This window comes from Ovis aries, chromosome 5 (assembly GCF_016772045.2).
Source record: "Ovis aries strain OAR_USU_Benz2616 breed Rambouillet chromosome 5, ARS-UI_Ramb_v3.0, whole genome shotgun sequence".
Classification (NCBI taxonomy): domain Eukaryota; kingdom Metazoa; phylum Chordata; class Mammalia; order Artiodactyla; family Bovidae; genus Ovis; species Ovis aries.
In genome coordinates this window covers 24789106-24807583 of record NC_056058.1, presented here as the reverse complement: position 1 = coordinate 24807583, position 18478 = coordinate 24789106, and the positions used below count along the sequence as shown (strand labels likewise).

General features: G+C 45.8%; 1 protein-coding gene across 3 annotated transcripts in view; it reads right to left on the bottom strand.

Moving 5' to 3' along the window:
- Positions 1 to 18478, bottom strand: part of MARCHF3 (membrane associated ring-CH-type finger 3) — a 154421-nt gene that overhangs the window by 28218 nt on the left and 107725 nt on the right. For all 3 annotated transcript variants that reach the window (XM_042250289.1, XM_004008661.5, XM_060415646.1), the window contains 2 exons: positions 11883 to 12126; positions 8757 to 8961 (listed from right to left, as the gene is read on the bottom strand). In XM_042250289.1, coding sequence (XP_042106223.1) covers positions 8757 to 8961; positions 11883 to 12070 — 393 coding nt within the window. In that variant the 5' untranslated portion in view covers positions 12071 to 12126. The remainder of the gene's footprint in view (positions 1 to 8756; positions 8962 to 11882; positions 12127 to 18478) is intronic.

Sequence of the window (18478 nt, the reverse complement as noted above, 5' to 3'; positions counted from 1 at the left end):
CCCCCACAACCCCCCAAACTCCGATATAATGGCTTCCAACTGTCTGCCTTTCAAAGAAGTGGGCCCTTTGGTGGCCAGCACGGCTGTACTGTTTGTTGTTACATTTGGAGGGAGCTCAAAGGGGCTGGCCTCTATTCCAGGGACCCGCAGATGAGGAGAGGCTGAAGGCAGCTACTAGGATGGAGAAAGGTCCTCTTTTTAAATTTATATTTTAAAAATGTAATTGGTTTGTTTTTGGCTGCACTGGATCTTTGTTGCTTTGCACAGGCTTTCTCTCGTGGTGGTAGGCAGGGACTACTCTTCGTTGCGGAGCTTGGGCTTCTTATTGTGGGGGCTTCTCTTGTGGAGCGTGGGCTCTAGGGTGCATGCGCCTCAGCAGCTGCAGCACGTGGGCTCAGTGGTTGCAGTTTGCTGGCTCAACAGTAGTGGCACACGGGCTTAATTGTTCCGAGGCATGTGGGATCTTCCCAGGTCAGGGACCGAACCTGTGTCTCCTGCGTTGGCAGGTGGATTCTTATTCACTGAGCCACCAGGGAAGTCTGAGAAAGGTCCTTTCAAAAACATGATTTCTAATTTGTATCTCAACCCAAGTCACTGCAAGTGTCAATACAAGTTAAAATGCTAGAATTGGTCCTGTAATTCTTTTTATGCAGGGAACAGGATTTCCCCTCCAAATTAGTCCATTCCCAGCAGTGGATGGGCTGAACACCTAGGCACCAAGCAGTTAGCTCCCTTCCATCTGGCATGGCCATGTGAACACTTCAGTTGGCTTGCCTTTTTAAATGAAGTGATTTTTAATGAAGCAAGCTGTGAATTTAATAGATACCTTAAAACAGCTTCTTTGTAACTAAGCTTTAAGTAACGAAGGAACTGCCAAATTAGCCACCAGAATCAAGAGAAAAATCCAAATCCGAACAACTGTAGGATTAAGCGTCTCTAGACTTTAGTCATCAGGCAGGTCATCTCAACTACTGGACAAAGGATGGGGAGGCTGGTGACAGGGCAGGCAAGGAAGTGCTTGGCCAACACTAAGGCAGCTGCAGCGCACGGTACTTCTCACCACTGTCTGTGCTAGTATTCTCTCTCCTACCGGCTCATTAATTGTGTGAGTTTGAACCAGTCATTTCAGCTCACTCATAATGTGGGGACAATAGGAGGAGATCATTAAGTTCAGTCTGTACTACCTTGGGAGAAAGATGTTTGTAGAAAGAAATCACATACCATTCGGAAATTCTTTTAGAGGTGGGGTTGTTGTTCAGTTGCTAACTCATGTCTGACTCTGCAGTTCAGTGGGTGCAGCAGGCCACAGCTCCCTGTCCCTTACCATCTCCCGGAGTTTGCCCACGTTCTCGGCCACTGAATTGGTGATGCTATCCAACCGTCTCATCCTCTGCCACTCTCTTCTTTTGCTCTCAATCTTTCCCAGCATCAGGATCTTTTCCTGAGTCGGCTCTTCATATCAGGCGGCCAGAGTATTGGAGCTTCAGCTTCAGCATCAGTGCTTCCAATGAGTACTCAGGGTTGATCTCCTTTAGGATTGACTGGTTTGATCTCCTTTCAGTCCAAGGGACTCTCAAGAGTTTTCTCCAGCACCACAGTTTGAAAGCATCATTCTTTGGCGCTCAGCCTTCTTTCTGGTCCAACTCTCGCATCCATACATGACTATTGGAAAGACCATAGCTTTGACTGTATGGACCTTTGTCAGCAAAGTGATGTCTCTGCTTTTTAATACACTGTCTAGTGTTAGGTTTTAAAGGTAGGGGATGCCACGCAAGTTTGGAATCTCAAATGTAAAAAGCAGGCACATGCTGCAGAGGGTGAAGAGGACTGGGTGGGTATAAGCAGAAGGCAAGACCCTTGGGAACTAGACAGTGCATGCATGTCCAACCTGAAGGCATTCAATTTTTAAAAAGAGCATTAATTCAATAGAGCACAGCTGTGTGCAAGAATGAGGTCACCCTCTGGCTAGTTCTGCTCTGTTTTACTGGTGAGAAGACTGACGCATTCAGAGGAGGAATGATTTGTTCAGGTTCTCACTGAGGTAGTGGGCAGCCAGCTGGTTCTACAACAGCAGCCACAGCCGGGGTGTTAAGCCCTGCTAGGAAAAGTCACCAGCACAGATGTCACTCAGTGCGAGGGGCTTTTGTTGTGTTCTCTGAAAAATAGACACAAAAGTCCCTCACCACGCCCCCTTTCTGTTATGTCATCTTTCCTTTGCTCTTGGCTTTGGGAGCCTCAGCCTGGACTGGAGCAGGTGGAAGAGCTGCCTCCAGGAGACAGGGCTGCAGAGGAAGGGCCTGATCAGCCCTGGGGAAGCTGAGGCCCCATGCCTGGAGGACAGGAGGGAGGGAAGTGGGAGTGCCAGGTGGATTCAGGTAAATCCATTCCCCATCCCACTGCTCAGACACTGCGTGCGGCTTTTCCTTGTCCCTCCAGAACACAGGAGGAGAGCAAAGCCTGAGATCGGTAACCTGAGACCTTCCTTGCTGCTTGCTGGGATTTTGACCGCAAGGGAGTGAGTGAGTGTTAATCACTCTGTGTCTGACTCTTTGTGAGACCATGGACTGCAGCCCGCCAGGCTCCTCTGTCCATCGAGTTCTCCAGGCAAGAATACTGGACTGGACTTCCATGGGCTTTTCCAAGGGATCAAACCTGGGTCTCCTGCATTGCAGGCAGATTCTTTACCATCTGAGCCACCAGGGAGGCCCACAGCAAACCCGTGCCTTCATCTACCACATGGGCAAGACCATCTTTTCCCCCGCACACCATGCTGAAGACTTTGCTTGCCCAGAGCTTGCATTCCAAAAAGCTTGCAAAGTCCAGCTGGGCCTGGATCTTCCCAGTCGGCCTGACCCTCCCGACTCCCAGTCTCCCTCCTCTAACTCTGGTCAGCGTCTCCTGGCCAAACTCTGAAGCACACGTTTTCTCCTCACTGGTTGCCAGTGGAACAGGGCTCCTGCCACTGGCCGAGGACTGATGACTAGAAGGCAGGCAGAATTTGTCAGAATCATCACTTTTGCTATGTGGCTCAAAGCAGTGGTGCTGGTTTTATATTATACAAACCCTTGTCCAACTGTGTCTGTCTTGAACTGAAGGGCAAAGGGTCATTCTCTTTGATGTACAACCACAGGCTCCAAATATGATATATGGTTTGCAGTTGGGAGGAAGATTCTCTATTTATCTGTCTGTTTAATGAACAGAGGCTTTGTGATGGCCTATCACGTGCTGTGATTACGGTCCTGCCACCTTACTCTTGGGCTGTGCTTTGCTCACCGCCTGGAATGAAGAGGGGAGGTTGCCCACCTTCCTTTGAGGAAGTAGGGGGTCCTCATGCCTGGGAAGCTTCCTCCATCAGTTTCTGTCCTCTCTGGTGTCATTCCTTAATTATCCCAAGGCTACAGCGGTTTGCTGATGAAAACGAACACTTTGAAACCAAAAGTTCACATTTTAACCTTGTTGTTCAGTCGCTCGGTCACGTCTGACTCTGCGACCCCATGGACTGCAGCATGCCAGCACATTTTAACCTAGAAGGATACATATGTACATACTGCTATATTTTAAAACAGATAACCAATGAGGACCTACTGTATAGCGCAGGGAACTCTACTCAATACTCTGTAATAACCTACATGGGAAAAGAACTTGAAAAAGATTGGGTACATGTATATGTATAGTTGAATCACTGTGCTGTGCCCCTGAAACTAACACTTGTTAATCAACTATACTCCAATATAAAAAAAAAAAAGAAACCAAACCGACTACGATGAAGTGAGCAACATCCTTTCCTAAGCCTGACAGAAACATAGTAGGAGGGCTTCAGTGAAGTCTCAAATCTATTAAATAGCCAAGCACCAAGGTACAAAGTCATTTCTTCACAGCAGTTCAACTCTGCTCCCTTTTGTATAGCTGAAGATGACACTGAATCCTCGGCACACTTTCAAACCATTTTCCTCCAGTGACTTAAAAAATTATAAATGAAAAGTTTGAAAAAACAAAGTCTTTAATCCTCATCTCCCAAGCTTTATATTCCATTATTCTGAGTAACTGATATGTGTGAAAACACTCTCAGTTTCAATTTAGCTCAACCTCAGACTCACCGGGAACAGCTTTTAAATTGTTCATACAATTCCTATCAATCAGCTGGGGTTGTGTAAAGGGAAATAGGAATACGAAAACCTAATCACTTCTTCTGTGAAAAATCACCATGTTTTCCTGTTTGGGGACAGATCAGATCCTAGGAAGCCTTTCCTGCAGATTTCCACCATTTCCTGGCTGTTTCATTTTAATCTTGACATTGTTGAGCTGATCTATTACTTCATGAGTTTCCCGGGCAAGGGCAGGTGTTACTGATACATGTCTTAGGAAAGCCCATTGGCAGATATTCCCATCCTAGAAGCTGATGTTGCAAGTACGCTATCTGCACATAGAAAGCCGGATTTCCTTGGCAAACTGCTCAATCAGATATACAATCACGGCAAAAGGCGGAAGTCAAGGCACACATTTTTGGGAACAAATTGTGCTATTTTTATTGGTTTGCTGTATTTCACCCTTATAAAAGAATGGTATTAGAGTTCATCTTACAGACAGAAATGAGGAAAACTGAAAATGAGTAGAGAGGAGACCATAAAACCACCTAGGCCAGTCATTCCGTGAATCCTTTTATGGTTAGTGGCTGTCTATTTACTGCATTCTACCAGGTCAATATTCTTGGGGCTAATTCATCTGACAAATTGCCACTGGACACATTTTCCATCATCAACAAAAATATGTAGCCTTCCTGAGAGAAGTGCTGGCTGGGTAGGTATGAAATGTATGTGGGTTATATCCGTTTTCCTTTTTGCTATGGACAGTTCGAATGCTTTCCTTTCAAACTTTGCCCAAGTAGACACAGATCTTTTAGGAGATTTACACTAGCTGGACTGTAGAGGAAATCCACCCATAATTGAATAAACCCAACCAACTCTCTTGGGTTGAAACTACCTCGTTATGCTAGCTTACTTAGCACCAAGAAAATATTTAGGGTATAAAACTGAAAATGAATTAAAAAGACTAAAAGAATTAGTCTCCCCATGTAGGTAGGTAGGTAAGTAGATACACACAGCAACTTACTGAAGCCCTGGGTTGGCCAAAAAGTTTATTTGGGTTTTCCTGTGACACCATATAGAAAAATCGGCATGGACTTTTTGGCCAACACAGTATAACTTACTCACCTTACAATGGGCTCATTTTAAGTGTAGAATGTTTTGTTGTTGTTGTTGTTGTTTTGCACAAGAATTTGAGCCTTTTGGAGACCAAAGAGATCACGGAGAATCTGCAGTTCACCCTCCACACTGCAGCTCAGAGAAACAGGTATGTCACCCAGATGGTCAGTGGAAAGTGGAGAAGTGATGCCCAGTTTGGAGTTGCTATTAATAATCAGTCTATTGACTTGGCCATTTTGAGTAGAAACTCATTCTTTGCAAGGAGAGGGAAGAAAGACTTTATGTAGCAGCCTGTGTAGAAGATAGCTTTGGGTTCCTGATCTGTTAAAAATGAACATCCAGTTGCTGGCTGCAGAGAATGTAAGAAACAACAGGCGAGGAAGTATCTTCAGAATGGGATTGAGGAAGATGAAGGCTTACGGTGGATGAAGGACTGAGAGTTTACTAAAGAATGGGAGTCTGCGGAGTTAAGCAATTCCAACTGATGTAATGTCTGGATGCTGACAAATAAAATTTATAAATGGCTTTTTAAACCGCTTCCTCTAGCAATGGGAGTTGTTACTATCACATTGATTTTGAAATGAAATGTTACGGAATTTTCTTGCTTTAATGAGAAGGCAGAACCAACTGGTAAATAAAGTAATGATTAAAGCAATTAAAGAGGGAAAATGATAAAGTAACAATACTCCTAATGCTTAAACCCAAATAGGCAGGTTTTGCTGATTTGCTGAAAAGATTCATTTTCATCTTGAAGTAAACATATTGAGAAGCAACGCTCACTGTGAATAAACCTGCCCTTTGGTAAGAGGAGAAAAGTCAATTAGTAATGTCATTTGTTTAAAAATCCTCCTGCACCTGGTTCTCATTTGTCCTCCAGCTGAGAAACCAAAGACAACTTCTTTTTATTGCTTGTGGTCAAACAGCAAGTTCATCTCGCCATCGGATGATCAAACGGCCAGCCTCCCCCAGCTTGAGAAGGCCTGCCTTTCACTTTCAACTTGTTCAATCATCATTAACTCTGAAAAATGTCACATTCCATTTGTGCAATGGAAATGTCACCACCAGTGACCGTTTGGGTGAAGTTTTTGTAGGCGAGGCCCTAAATTGTGCAGAGCACCTCACACATTCTCAAGGTCTTTTGCCCTGTTTCCTTGTTTAATGACAGTGGTCTGAGATCCTGGAGTCCATCTACAGCCTGACACCCGTGGCTCTGAAGAAACCTCTGTGTGGGGGTACATGTGCCTCTCTGAGACTGCAAGGGTTCTCTGCGTGACCTGACACATGTGTGTTATCTGACGTGCATGCACCCCCAACTCCAGCCTTTGTTAGCTATTATGCATACACATACTGGGGTTTTTGCCAACTAAAAAGTCTTCTCTACTGGGGAAAGACCAGTTTAAAAAAAAGACCACTGGATACAGCCCATTTCAAAGCAAGGTTTTCTTTCTTTGGGAAGCCAGCTTCCCTAGAAAGAGCTGCAATATCAAGCTGGGGAGGTTCCACAAAGTTTCTGGAAAGGAGAAATAGGCTTCTTTTTAACTTTGGCCATTGGGCTTGAAAATCTTCGCCTCCTTTGTTTATTATTTAATTATATTTCCTCCTCTGCAGAGAAGTTCTGAAATGAAAATCTCAAGGAAGGTGGTAGTGAGCTAAATCCTCATGGCACTCTACAGAAATGAATTTCTGGAAGTAGATGTCAAGCAGCAAGACACCTAAATTAAGAGGTCACTTGATCTAGAATCTTAAAAAGGAGTATTGAGTTTATTGGGGCAAGTCAAATAAATTTTGTGCCATTTGGCAAGGAGGTCACAGCTAAAACAACCCCCAGTTATGGGTCCTGATTAGATTTTCAAGGTCAGAACCAAGAGAATGTATAAGCAGAGCGCTCTAGAACCTTAGTGCCAACAAGCTAACATGCTGTTTTAAATAGCCTCCAAGAAGGGCTTCTTGATTTCTAGCTTTAGTTTAGTGTCAAAGTTCCACTGAGTCAGCTGAAATGAGGTTATCAGCCAACTGGATTATAGGCACAATGTCTTGGCCTCTTCCAGCTAGCTCTGGTTCAAGTGTATTAGAATATTTATTGTTGCCAATATGCAATTTTTGATTGGCTGGCAGCTGGGGAGTAGGAGAGAAGGCAAAGATAACTTAATAATTTTTTTCCAGTTTCTCCAGTTAATACAAAGACACTTGCTCCTTGGAAGGAAAACTGTGATGAACCCAGGCAGCATATTAAAAAGCAGAGATACCTCTTTGCTGACAAAGGTCTGTATAATCAAAGCTATAGTTTGTCCAGTAGTCATGTATGGATGTGAGAGTTGGACCACAAAGAAGGCTGAGCACCAAAGAATTGATGCTTTTGAATTGTGGTGCTGAAGAAGACTCTTGAGAGTCCCTTAGACTACAAGATCAAACCAGTCCATCCTAAAAGAAATCAACCCTGAATATTCACTGGAAGGACTGATGCCGAAGCTGAAGCTCCAATACCTTGGCCACCTGATACAAAGAGGTAACTCAGTGGAAAAGACACTGATGTGGAGAAAGATTGAAGGTAAAAGAAGGAGGCAGCAGAGGATGAGACAGGTAGCATCACTGACTCAACAGACATGAATTTGAGCAAACTCTGGGAGACAGGGGAGGAAGCGAAGCCTGGCATGCTGCAGTCCATGGGGTGGCAAAGAACCGGACACAATTTAGCAACTGAACAACAATACATGACTGGACCCTGGGTCTAAAGAAGAATCACGTGGCTCCTAAAATAGGAAAGATAATGTCCTGCCATTTTAATGGCTGGGTTGGCAGCGTCACTTTTAAGAAAAGAGATATCAATACTAGGTTATTAGCTGAAAAAAGCTTGCGTGTCATTTCCTAGGAGAGATTTTTAAAAATTCAAACTCTTGCATATATACCTAATATTATGAATGTTTTATAGATATTAATTCATTTACCCCTCATAGTAACTCCAAGAGGTGAAGTCACTTACCTAAGGTGTAGAACTAGTCAAACCCCCAAATGTAGGTCTTTGTGCGTTATACTACACCCCACTCCAGTATTCTTGCCTGGGGAATCCTATGTACAAGGAGCCTGGCAGGTTACAGTCCATAGGGTCACAAAGAGTTGGATACGACTGAAGCGGCTGAACACACATGCAGTTATACTTTTCTACAAAGATTTCTCAGACTAGGCAACCCAAATCCCATTTATCTGTTGCTTCAAGGTGAGCAATGGTGTGCAAAGAGAACAGTGTTTGATCTGTTTGCTCCGTGTCACAGGCATGGAAAAATGGAGATCAAGTCTCTAAAACGTCCCCTATCTCCTCACACTGATTTCTTCTTCTCTCTCATCTCCACTTCATAGAGGTCACCTTTCTGCCATTGGCTCCCGAGTGCTGGCTCTGTGTCTCATGTCACACACACACATACGCGTGCGCACACACACGTACACACACAGCTATTACTATGCTTCAGTGAAGCGGCACAGGGTCTGTGAGCTGGGCATAAAAGCAGACATCATTTGCTCATTAGAGCTAAGTTTTCAAGACGTGCCCCAATTACTGACCTCCACTAACGGCCTGGGTTTGCGCTCGACTGCAAACCTGAAGTGGCAGAGTTCACAGTAGCTGGTGTTTGAGGACGACAGCCAGTGTTCCAGGCAGCTCCGATGAATTGTCCCCAAGGTCCCTGTACATTCACACGGAGAGAGCAAGTCCTCTTGACTGCTGCCCTCGTGGCAGATCCTGCACATCGGCCGGTCATTGAAGGGACTGCAAGAGAAGGAGGGGCACCTGCTGGTCACGGGCTGGTAACCACCGCCACGCCATGGTCCTCCGGCTCTGGGGCCTTCGGACCCTCCCCCGCGGCAGCTGCTCAGAACATACATCTGCTTTAAAACCCAATATCTACACTGGCATTTGGCCATGGGGGCCAGGGTCCTTGGGCATCTACTTTTGTCAAAACAATGAACTAGGGGGTGGCTAATACCAGAGTAGGCGGACCCAGGGACATAGTGAGGGAAAAGGAGCAATGTGTTAATTTTGCTTTGGACGTTGATGTAGTTCAGGCAAACTATCAATTGAAAAATAAAAATCATCCTTTGCTAGTAAGAAATTGTTTGCAAACAGCACCGATTATAGTTTCTAGACAAACTGAGTCTTTTGAACCAGGCCGGGACACTTTTGAATACCCAGAGGTTCTTTGCCTTTCTCTTTTTAGTGGGATGGGAGAGTGAGAGGAGGAAAACAGATGGGCAGCCGACCCTGAAGCCGCCACACAGAACTGCAGCCTGAGCCGGAGCACAGAGCTGGAGCTTTCCTATGTTGCACTTTGGGCTGCTGAGGACACTCAGCTGAAAGCCAGTAAAGGTATGTCCTACCAAGGTGGCCTCAGTCCAGGGCTCGGCCTTTAACTTGGAAACATCACCCCTGTGAGGACTCATGGTGTTGTGGTTAGTGAGGCAGGCTCTGGAGTCATGCCACTTGGGCTCAAGCCCCAGCTCTGCTGCACATGAGCTGGCTCACTTTGGGCAAATAATGTCTTCTCTCTGGACTTTAGCTTCCTCATCTCTAAAATGGGCACAAAGCAGGGTACTGTCCTCATATGGTGACTATGAGGATGAGAAAGTGTAATCCAGGCTACAAGCTTAGATGAGGGACCAGCAGGTACTAAGTGCCTAGTTAATGCTCACTATTTTCACTTGTAGAAAAACTCAGGTCAGGGAAAATCAAATGACATGGCCCTCACCACGTATGTCAAAGGCCAAGGGAAAGCTCCAATAAGATGGCCTCAGTTCTCAATGGATACTGGAGGGCTATCTGCCTCTGATCAATGTCTTTTTATATTGTTAGAGGTCCTTACAGGGTATTAGATTTTTAAACGTCATCACTGTATGTGCAAACCCAAGGACCAGACTCTTTACCCACCTTTCCCTACTTCTTCCTGTCCCCTACAGTGACCCAGGCTTATGCTAACCCCACTCTCTCTGGCTCCATCTTTGTGGAAACAGCCACGAAAACACTGCTCTTTCCCAAAGGCTTTTCTGGGGATGATCCTGGGACTGAGTGAAGGCTAAAAGGGGAGTAAAAGAGGAAAGGAGACTCCTTCCCACTTGCCAAAAGGAGCCCCACATGCTCAGGGGTGGGAAAAGAAAGTTTAAAGAGCTGACTTTTTTCTCTCATTATTCCTGGCCTCCATCATTCACACTGAACCAAAATGCTTATACAATTGTAAAAGTTCTGGTTTACACTACCATATGGTAGGAGAACATGTGAAAATGCCTGATACACACACGTGCGCACACACACACACACGCTGGCTCCCAGGTCTCGGTCGTTTCAGCTCTGCAGCCCGTGCTTCCTGATCAGATGGGGTGTTTGACGGCTCGAGGGCGACAGGAGCGCGTGCAGACAGATAACTGTCTGTCTCCGCTCACGGCCGAGCACTCACACTCACTGCCTCCTTGTATTCTGAGTCCTAACCAACTGTTACAAGTTTTCCCAGAGGTAGAAAAATATATATTGACTTTTTTTTTGTTTTAAATTTCTTCCCTTTGTGAAGGCCACACAGGACTGACAGTCGAAGGCACATGGATAATGTTTATAACATGTGTGGGCGGGCGACCCCATGTCTGGCGGCCAGCACACGTGGGGCCAGGGGGTTCGGGGTGGCACAGAGAGTGCTCTGGTATCACCAGGGGTCCTGTTGCACGTAGGGGTTGATGAGCCTGTATCTGCACTGGAGGAGCTGGCTGAACTGCTCAGACCAAGGTAAGCAGTCGAGGTCTGAGTGACTGACCCGAAGTTTCAGGGTCAGACGTGTCAGCAGTGAAGTCACAGGGCATGTCTACTATAGAAATACATTTCACAGTCATAAGTCAGGTCCCGCTTACTCATTCTGAAATAAATGGAGAAGCCGAGGAGCACTTAGTGGCCAGGCAGCCTGTGGCTCTCCACCTGCCAGTGGGTGGCAAGAGCACCAGAGGAGACCTCCGAGGACACAGCGCTGGCCTGGATAAACCATGTCTGGGCTGCTCAAAGCCTTCAGTCTGGCTCAGCTCATCACTCAGGGGAGACGAGCTGTGATAGTACTTCACAGGGCAGAGTGTGTATCAAGGATCGTGGAGGGGGCATGTGGAGGGCAAAGGAGGAGGCAGCAGAAGAAGCCCCCAAATGGGGATGTGCCCGAGGAACCCCCAGGAAGCTGCGCTGAATGGGCCCCCATCACGGGGTGCTAGCCTGCACACCAGAACGTCACTTCAAAAGTTTTACCCACGTATCCAATCACTTTGGCTCAGGCACCTGAAACCAGAGGCCTTCTTGGTTCTATCCTAACAAAGGGGGCTACCTTTGTTAGTACCTGAAGTTGACAAGAAAGTAATTACTGTTGCAAGGTCAAAATAACAAATGTTAAGCAAGTGACCCTGCGCCTTGTGGGATCCTTCCCTGCCTGGCTCTCTGCGAGTGTGACTTTAAGCAGAAAACTCCACAGTGTGAGTTTTAGCTTTTTACCCCATTGCTATAGAAACAGCAATAACAGAACTTGTGTAGTTTTTTTTTTTTTTCTCTCTCCAGTACCTCCTCTCACCTGACACAAAGACCTGAGCACTAATTACATTCCCTTCGGCATTTCACATCTGACAGAAAGCGCTCGGGATCAATTACAGATTCATTGATTTTAATGGTGGTACTACCTCTGGGTGGCAAGGGTCCGCACTACTGTTGACAGCAGCTGCCCGTCCTTAGCGGAAACTTGCATGACATACTGCGGCTGCCCATTCACCAGGCTGCCACAGTCCTCCACGGTCTTCACCACGGGTGCAGCAGAGCCGGTGCAGTCTGGCAGCACTTCGGGCAGGTGACTGCAGCGGCTGGTTGTCATGGTAACAGACAGCAATTACTCTGCTAATGGCTTCCACATTCATACAGGATTTCCATCTAAGAGAGATCAGAAAACAGTTTACTTGGGCAGGGTACTTAATAGAAAACGGAGAATTATGGCCACCATCATCATGTCATGATTTAATAGAAATAACAGGTGGTACTTTGTCTTGCAACCATTTGCAAAGCACACGCACACACTCAGCCCGTGAGAAACCGTAGATATGGTTATGAACAGGACAGTGAGCGTGTCAGTGTATGTAAACACCGAGGATCGGAGAGGGGAGGGCATGGTGGGCCCTACAGCCAGACCTGAAGAGAAGATAAGCAGTTCTCCCGCTCTGGGCCAGAGAAGCAATAAGTCTTTGTTGACACTCTCTCAGAGTTACTAGAACCATTATTAAAACCGTTTGCAACTATTTTTTTTCTTGGAAGCAATTTATCCTCTATGCAGCTTCATTCTGAGATGCTAAGATTAAAAAGAGAGAGAGTGAAAAAAGGCAAAAAGAAAGGAGGGAAAAAAACCCAAAACCATGTGAATTCGGCCAAATAGCACCTTCCTGGGCAATATTTGCCAAACGTGAATCACTCAGTTAATGAACCACCTTTCTGACTTTTCCCGTATCTGTGTTCCGTAACAAAATTATCTACTTAATGTGTCTTGAAAATTAGCTTGCTTTAAAAAGTTAACCTATTTTAGCCTTGTCTTAAAGTTATTCATGAAATGATAAGTTTGATGAGCTTGTTATACCAATTTTCTTTTAAAGATGTTTATTTTTTTGGATGTGGGCCATTTGTAAAGTCTTTGTTGAATTTGCTGCAATATTGCTATAATATGTTTCAGTATTTTGGTGGTGAGACATGTGGGATCATAGCTCCTGGACCAGGGATTGAAACTGTACCCCCTGCACTGGAAGGCAAAGTCTTAATCACTAGACCTCCAGGCAAGTCCCTATATATATATTTTTAATGGACATTACAATAAATACATTAGTACTAAGCTTTTGGTTCTTTTTGTGTACCATTTAAAATCTAGGGACACTGCCTTCTCAGAGGTGAACACATAGGTGAATGAGGTCTCTACCACTTGTTACGAATAATCCATTCTTAATAAGGACCTTACCTCGCTGACACATGGCCTGTCACATAGACTGCAAGAAATTCTGTTTCCAATTTGTGCAGTGTAGGCTTGAACTTGACCTCAAATTCAAAGCATTCAGACCCAGTGGAGTAAGGAACTCCACTGTATCCAATAATAGATTTGCATGTGATGTGTAAGAAATAGAGGCCTTAAGAGAAACTCGCAGGAGGCAGTTTTTTATGTCTAATGTTGAGAGGACACAGTTTCACAGTCCATACATACCGTCTCCGCCCAGCCTGCTCACCTCGAGCTTCTGAGCCCGGCACAGCCAGGACTCAGTGGACAGTGGCAGGGCTGGTAGACAGACTGAGCTCCTGTCAATTAGTGGTCTGGGTGGTCAAGGCCCCAAGTGTAAATAAATCTGCCTCCCAACCCTAAGAGGATTTTTGGAATTCCTCAAAGGGTTATTTTCTACTAGATATTTGTCTCTATTTACTACATTTTACTTGACTCCTACAGGTCTGGAAAATAGACTCTGCCCAACTTCCAGAGCAATGTCCATCCACTGGACATTCTCAGGAGGAGAATGCCGGGTTTTCAGATGAACTTGAGCTGCTGCGGTCACTGCTGACAAGCACATATCCGCAGCCCTGACCAGCGGATGGGAATGGAATCCCCTCCTTCCTGCCGAGGAGCCTGGCTGGCCTCCCCTTCCTGTCCTCCTTGGCTGCCTCTAGTCCTCTCGGGGTCTGCGGTCTGGCCTCTCCCAGGAGCCCTTTGAAAACTGGCAATGGGGCCGGGGCCGTGGACACCAGCCATGGTCTGAGGCCTGATGTGAGGCGATGGCAGGGCTCCTGCTATCAGGACCCTCCGGCCTTCTCAACCCCCAGGTACCAAGCATTCAAAAAACCCAATGAGCTGATCAGCTAGTATAGTGGTGCTTGTTAAAAAGGATTTGCCTCTTTTATTTTTTCTCACATTACAAAATCAAGAAATATATGTTAAAGAAAGTACAGAAAAGCACAAAGAAAATAAAACTCACTCAAAATGCCACCACTTGAATAACCACAGTAAACTTTTTGGGTGGATAGCCTTTTAAGTTTTGGCAGGATTGGCAGGGTGGAGCTGATTTGTAACTGGGGTCAGATAGCTTTATCTTTTTTTTTTTCCCAAAGTTTTCAGACCACAGAACAAAAAGGATGTTCAAAGGTCAGCTTTGAAAACTATGTCTAACCCCTCTTCCCTTGGCCTGCTCTGATAAAACCCCACTGACATGATTTTAAATTCTCATAGTGCCTGACAGTCACAAAGTGTAACTTCCTGGCACAGCTCTCTTGCTTCACAAGGCAGCCATAGATTAAGAGCCAGGGGTGTGTTGGCAGGAAAAGCAGACACGGTGACCTTCTTGCCGCACGAAATCATTATGTCTGGGTGCGCTCCGAGAGTCTATTTACGGGTTTTGCATAACTCCAACTCGGAGGCCCAGGCACCCCCTCCCTCCATTCCATGGAGCTGCAAGGAGGAGGAGAAGGGCTGCAGGGTGAGAAAAGGAGGCCCCGCCGGCCGGCGCGGAGGCTGCCCTTCATGAGGGGACTGCCTCTTAGACACAGGAGGCCCCCAGGTTCATTCACTTATAAACTTAAGACTAAGCCCTCGCTGAGGGCTTCCCAGGTGGCGCAGTTGGTAAAGAACCTGCCTGCCAAGGCAGGAGACGCAAGAGACGCACTTTGATCCCGTTGGTCTGGAAGATCCCCTGGAGAAGGAAATGGCTACCCACTCCAGTATTCTTGTCTGGAGAATCCCTTGGACAGAGGAGCCTGGTGGGCTACAGTCCATGGTGTCACAAAGAGTCAGACACAACTGAGCGACTGCACACACACACACACACACACACAGGTAGTAGTTCTAAATGTATGACCTAAATCTGCAATAAAATTGCCCTTAAAACAGTTCTGGAAGTAGAGTTCCTTAGAAGTATAATTTTACTTCATTTCACTTGCCTTCTCAAAGGCAACAGAGCTATTACCCACCAGCTGATCAGTTTATTCCTTTCACAGAGAGCACCAGGCACTGAACTGGGCATAAAGGAAAAAGATTCCTCCTCTACTTTGCCTTCTCCTGCAAGCAAGCCCTGGCTCTTTCCCTCATGCTCTGCACCCATCTTAGCACCTGATTGAAATGATACTCGCGTCCAATACTCACTGAAGAACACACCAGCACATCCGCTGACCACCACACACCAGAATAATCCTGACGTACTAAGTCCAGTATGCCAGAGGTGAGTCCCCACGCTCCTGAAAGACTGTCTTGAATTGAAAATGTGGCGGGAGGGATTACATGGAGGATGGGCACCTTGACCTTGGTGGGAAGGGCTGAGTGGGCGCCAGCCCCAGAAGAGGGAGTCTAATCAGGTGGAAGAAGAGAGAGGGGAGCATGTCTCCCCAGCCTCAGTAAAAAAGAAGCCCTGAGGCTGAGATCAAGGCATGGGGCAGGAGTGGTTCTCGCAGGCCATGGGCATCAGTTGGCATGCACGTTTGCACCTGGGGCAGTGACAAATGGCCCACTGGTTTGCCCTGTCTCTTCCAGAGCCACTTAGGAGAACAGCAGGCTCTTGCTGAGGATGCTAAAAATAGTCAGGCTGTAGCCTAGCCAGGGTCTGTAGCGTAGCACTGGTCTTCCACTGATTTTCCTGAAAAATGTCAAGTGCCATTTGATGGCCTTTTTTTTGTTTGTTAACATTAATACTGCTCCTAGAAAATTCCCCCAAGAATTCTGCTCTCTGGATTTCTCAGGACAAAAACACTAATGCTGGGAGGGAGCGGTGTCCATATAAATGCGAAACCTCAAATTACACTGATGGGAGTTCTTTCTTGGTTAGGTTTGACACCTTATATAATTCCTCAGGCTGAGAATAAAACATGATTTGGCACTGGCCAAATTCTGCTGCACTCAGTGGGCGGACTGGGAATAGGTGTGTGAGAGGGAGACAAATAAAAAAGAAAGGAGTGGCTACAGAAATGAAAGCCTGATTACACAATTGTGAAGATAAAAAGGACTGTCTGTGAAACTATGACCCCTTTAAAGGCTAGAGTACAGTTTCATAAAAGCGTGGACCCAACCAGGCTGCAGCTAATCATGGCTGAACAGGCTGCTGAAGGTGAGTGATTTCCATGGGAACACGGCTGGCATCATGAGGATGCATGCACAGGACATGGGAGAAGGGCAGGGAAGCGAGCCGAGCTCACCTCTGCAGCCTTTGTGCCCCACAGCCCCTGAACCTCCGCAAAGATCGTGGAGTTACAGGAAAGGCTCTGTTCTTAGAAGCAGGACATCAAAGCCTGCGCCCTGGCTCATCACTCACCGGAGTAAACTGCACAGTCTCTCAGACTTTGCTGAGATTTTTTGCATTTGAAATCAGAGTATTGATACTTCCTGAGCCACCTCTTCTGGTTATTTGTGAGGTCTAAAATAGGATGAGACATGTGAACGTGCTCTGCACGTTGGATGAGCCATGCACAGGGAGCTATGCATATTTACATGTTATTACTGCATTAACCTTCTTTCTTGTTCTCTGTCTGGCCTGAGCTGCCTCTTGTTTCGGTTTTCTAGAACTGTCTTCCTCCATCGCTGGTCAGTTTGTACCCACTGCGCCCTTTAGATCACACTTGAGCCCTGACCTTGTACCACTCCGTCTTCTCCCAGTGGGGCGTACAAAGGGAATCTTCCTTGCACCCAACTTCTCATTCTCCCGAGACCTGTCACCTCCATACCCCCTACACAGGTTGCACTTTTCCATGGAAATGTTTAGTAAAGATCCATGATGAAAAATTGCTATTATGTTTGGTATTCATATCTTTGTTACCGTAGCTACCCTTATCTTGGGCTTCCCAGGTGGCGCTGGTGGTAAAGAACCTGTCAATGCAGAAGACTTAAGAGATGCGGGTTCTATCCCTGGGTTGGGAAGATCCCCTGAAGGAGGGCATGGGAACCTACCCCAGTATTCTTGCCTGGAGAATCTCATGGATAGAGGAGCCTGGTGGGCTATGGTCTATAGAGCCACAAAGAGCTGGACACTACTGAAGCAACTTAGAATGCATGCATACCTTTATCTTAGCTAATCTATTGCATGATAAATACACTGAAAAATAAAACAGAAGCCACTCCCAGATACTTTTTCAAGCCTGCTTCTATCAGATCTGTGTTTTCAGTACCAAGTCAACTTTAATTTCTCAGATGTAAAATGACAAAGTTATTTGGGGGAGGTACCTGGTACGTTGGCAACTCTATTTGGGTATAAAAATTATCCACAGGATTTAAAGGTGTAAATGGGCATAATACTGTGTGTATGCTGGCACTAACCTGGTCATGTGGGCTGCCTGGGCAGTGGGCTGAATAGGCCTAAGCTCAGAGGGGCATTCCAGAGCTAGCCTGGACCTCCAAATTCAACCCTAATGATAATTCCAGAGATTTTAAAAAATAGGCTCCTCAGGTCACAATACACCTGGAAGGGTCCTGTGTATCATCTCTGCAATCATAGTTTTCAACAGAAGGATTCACTTGTTCTTTCATCCATTCAAACAAGCATTTTTTGAGAGTTTACTGCATATTCCTATGAAGTTTCTGGTGGTACAGAGTCTAACCATTTCAAGTCCTGCTTTTCATTTCCCAAAGAAAAGCATAGGTCTCCAAATAGTCTAGAGTGTTCCCCAGACTCTCTCCAAGGCTGCAAAGCCATGAGGCTCCGTACAACAGAGTGGGCTTTGTACATGAGTCCACTGTATGACAAGGCTATATATTGTCACCCTGCTTATTTAACTTATATGCAGAGTACATCATGCAAAATGCTAGGCTGGATGAATCACAAGCTGGAATCAAGATTGCTGAGAGAAATATCAATAGCTTCAGATATGCAGATAATACCACTCTAATGGCAAAAAGTGAAGAGGAACTGAAGAGTCTCTTAATGAGGGTGAAAGAGGGAGTGAAAAAGCTGGCTTAAAACTCAACATTCAAAAAGCTAAGATCATGGCATCTGGTCTCATCACTTCATGGCAGATAGAAGGGGCAAAAGTGGAAGTAGTGACAGATTTTATTTTCTTAGGCTCCAAAACCATTGCAGACAGTGACTGCAGCCATGAAATTAAAAGACTCTTGCTCCTTGGAAGGAAAGCTATGACAAACATAGACAGCATATTAAAAAGCAGAGACATCACTTTGCCGACAAAGGTCTGTATAGTTAAAGCCATGGCTTTTCCAGTAGTCATGTATGGATGTGAAAGTTGGACCATAAAGACGGATGAGCACCAAAGAATTGATGATTTCAAATTG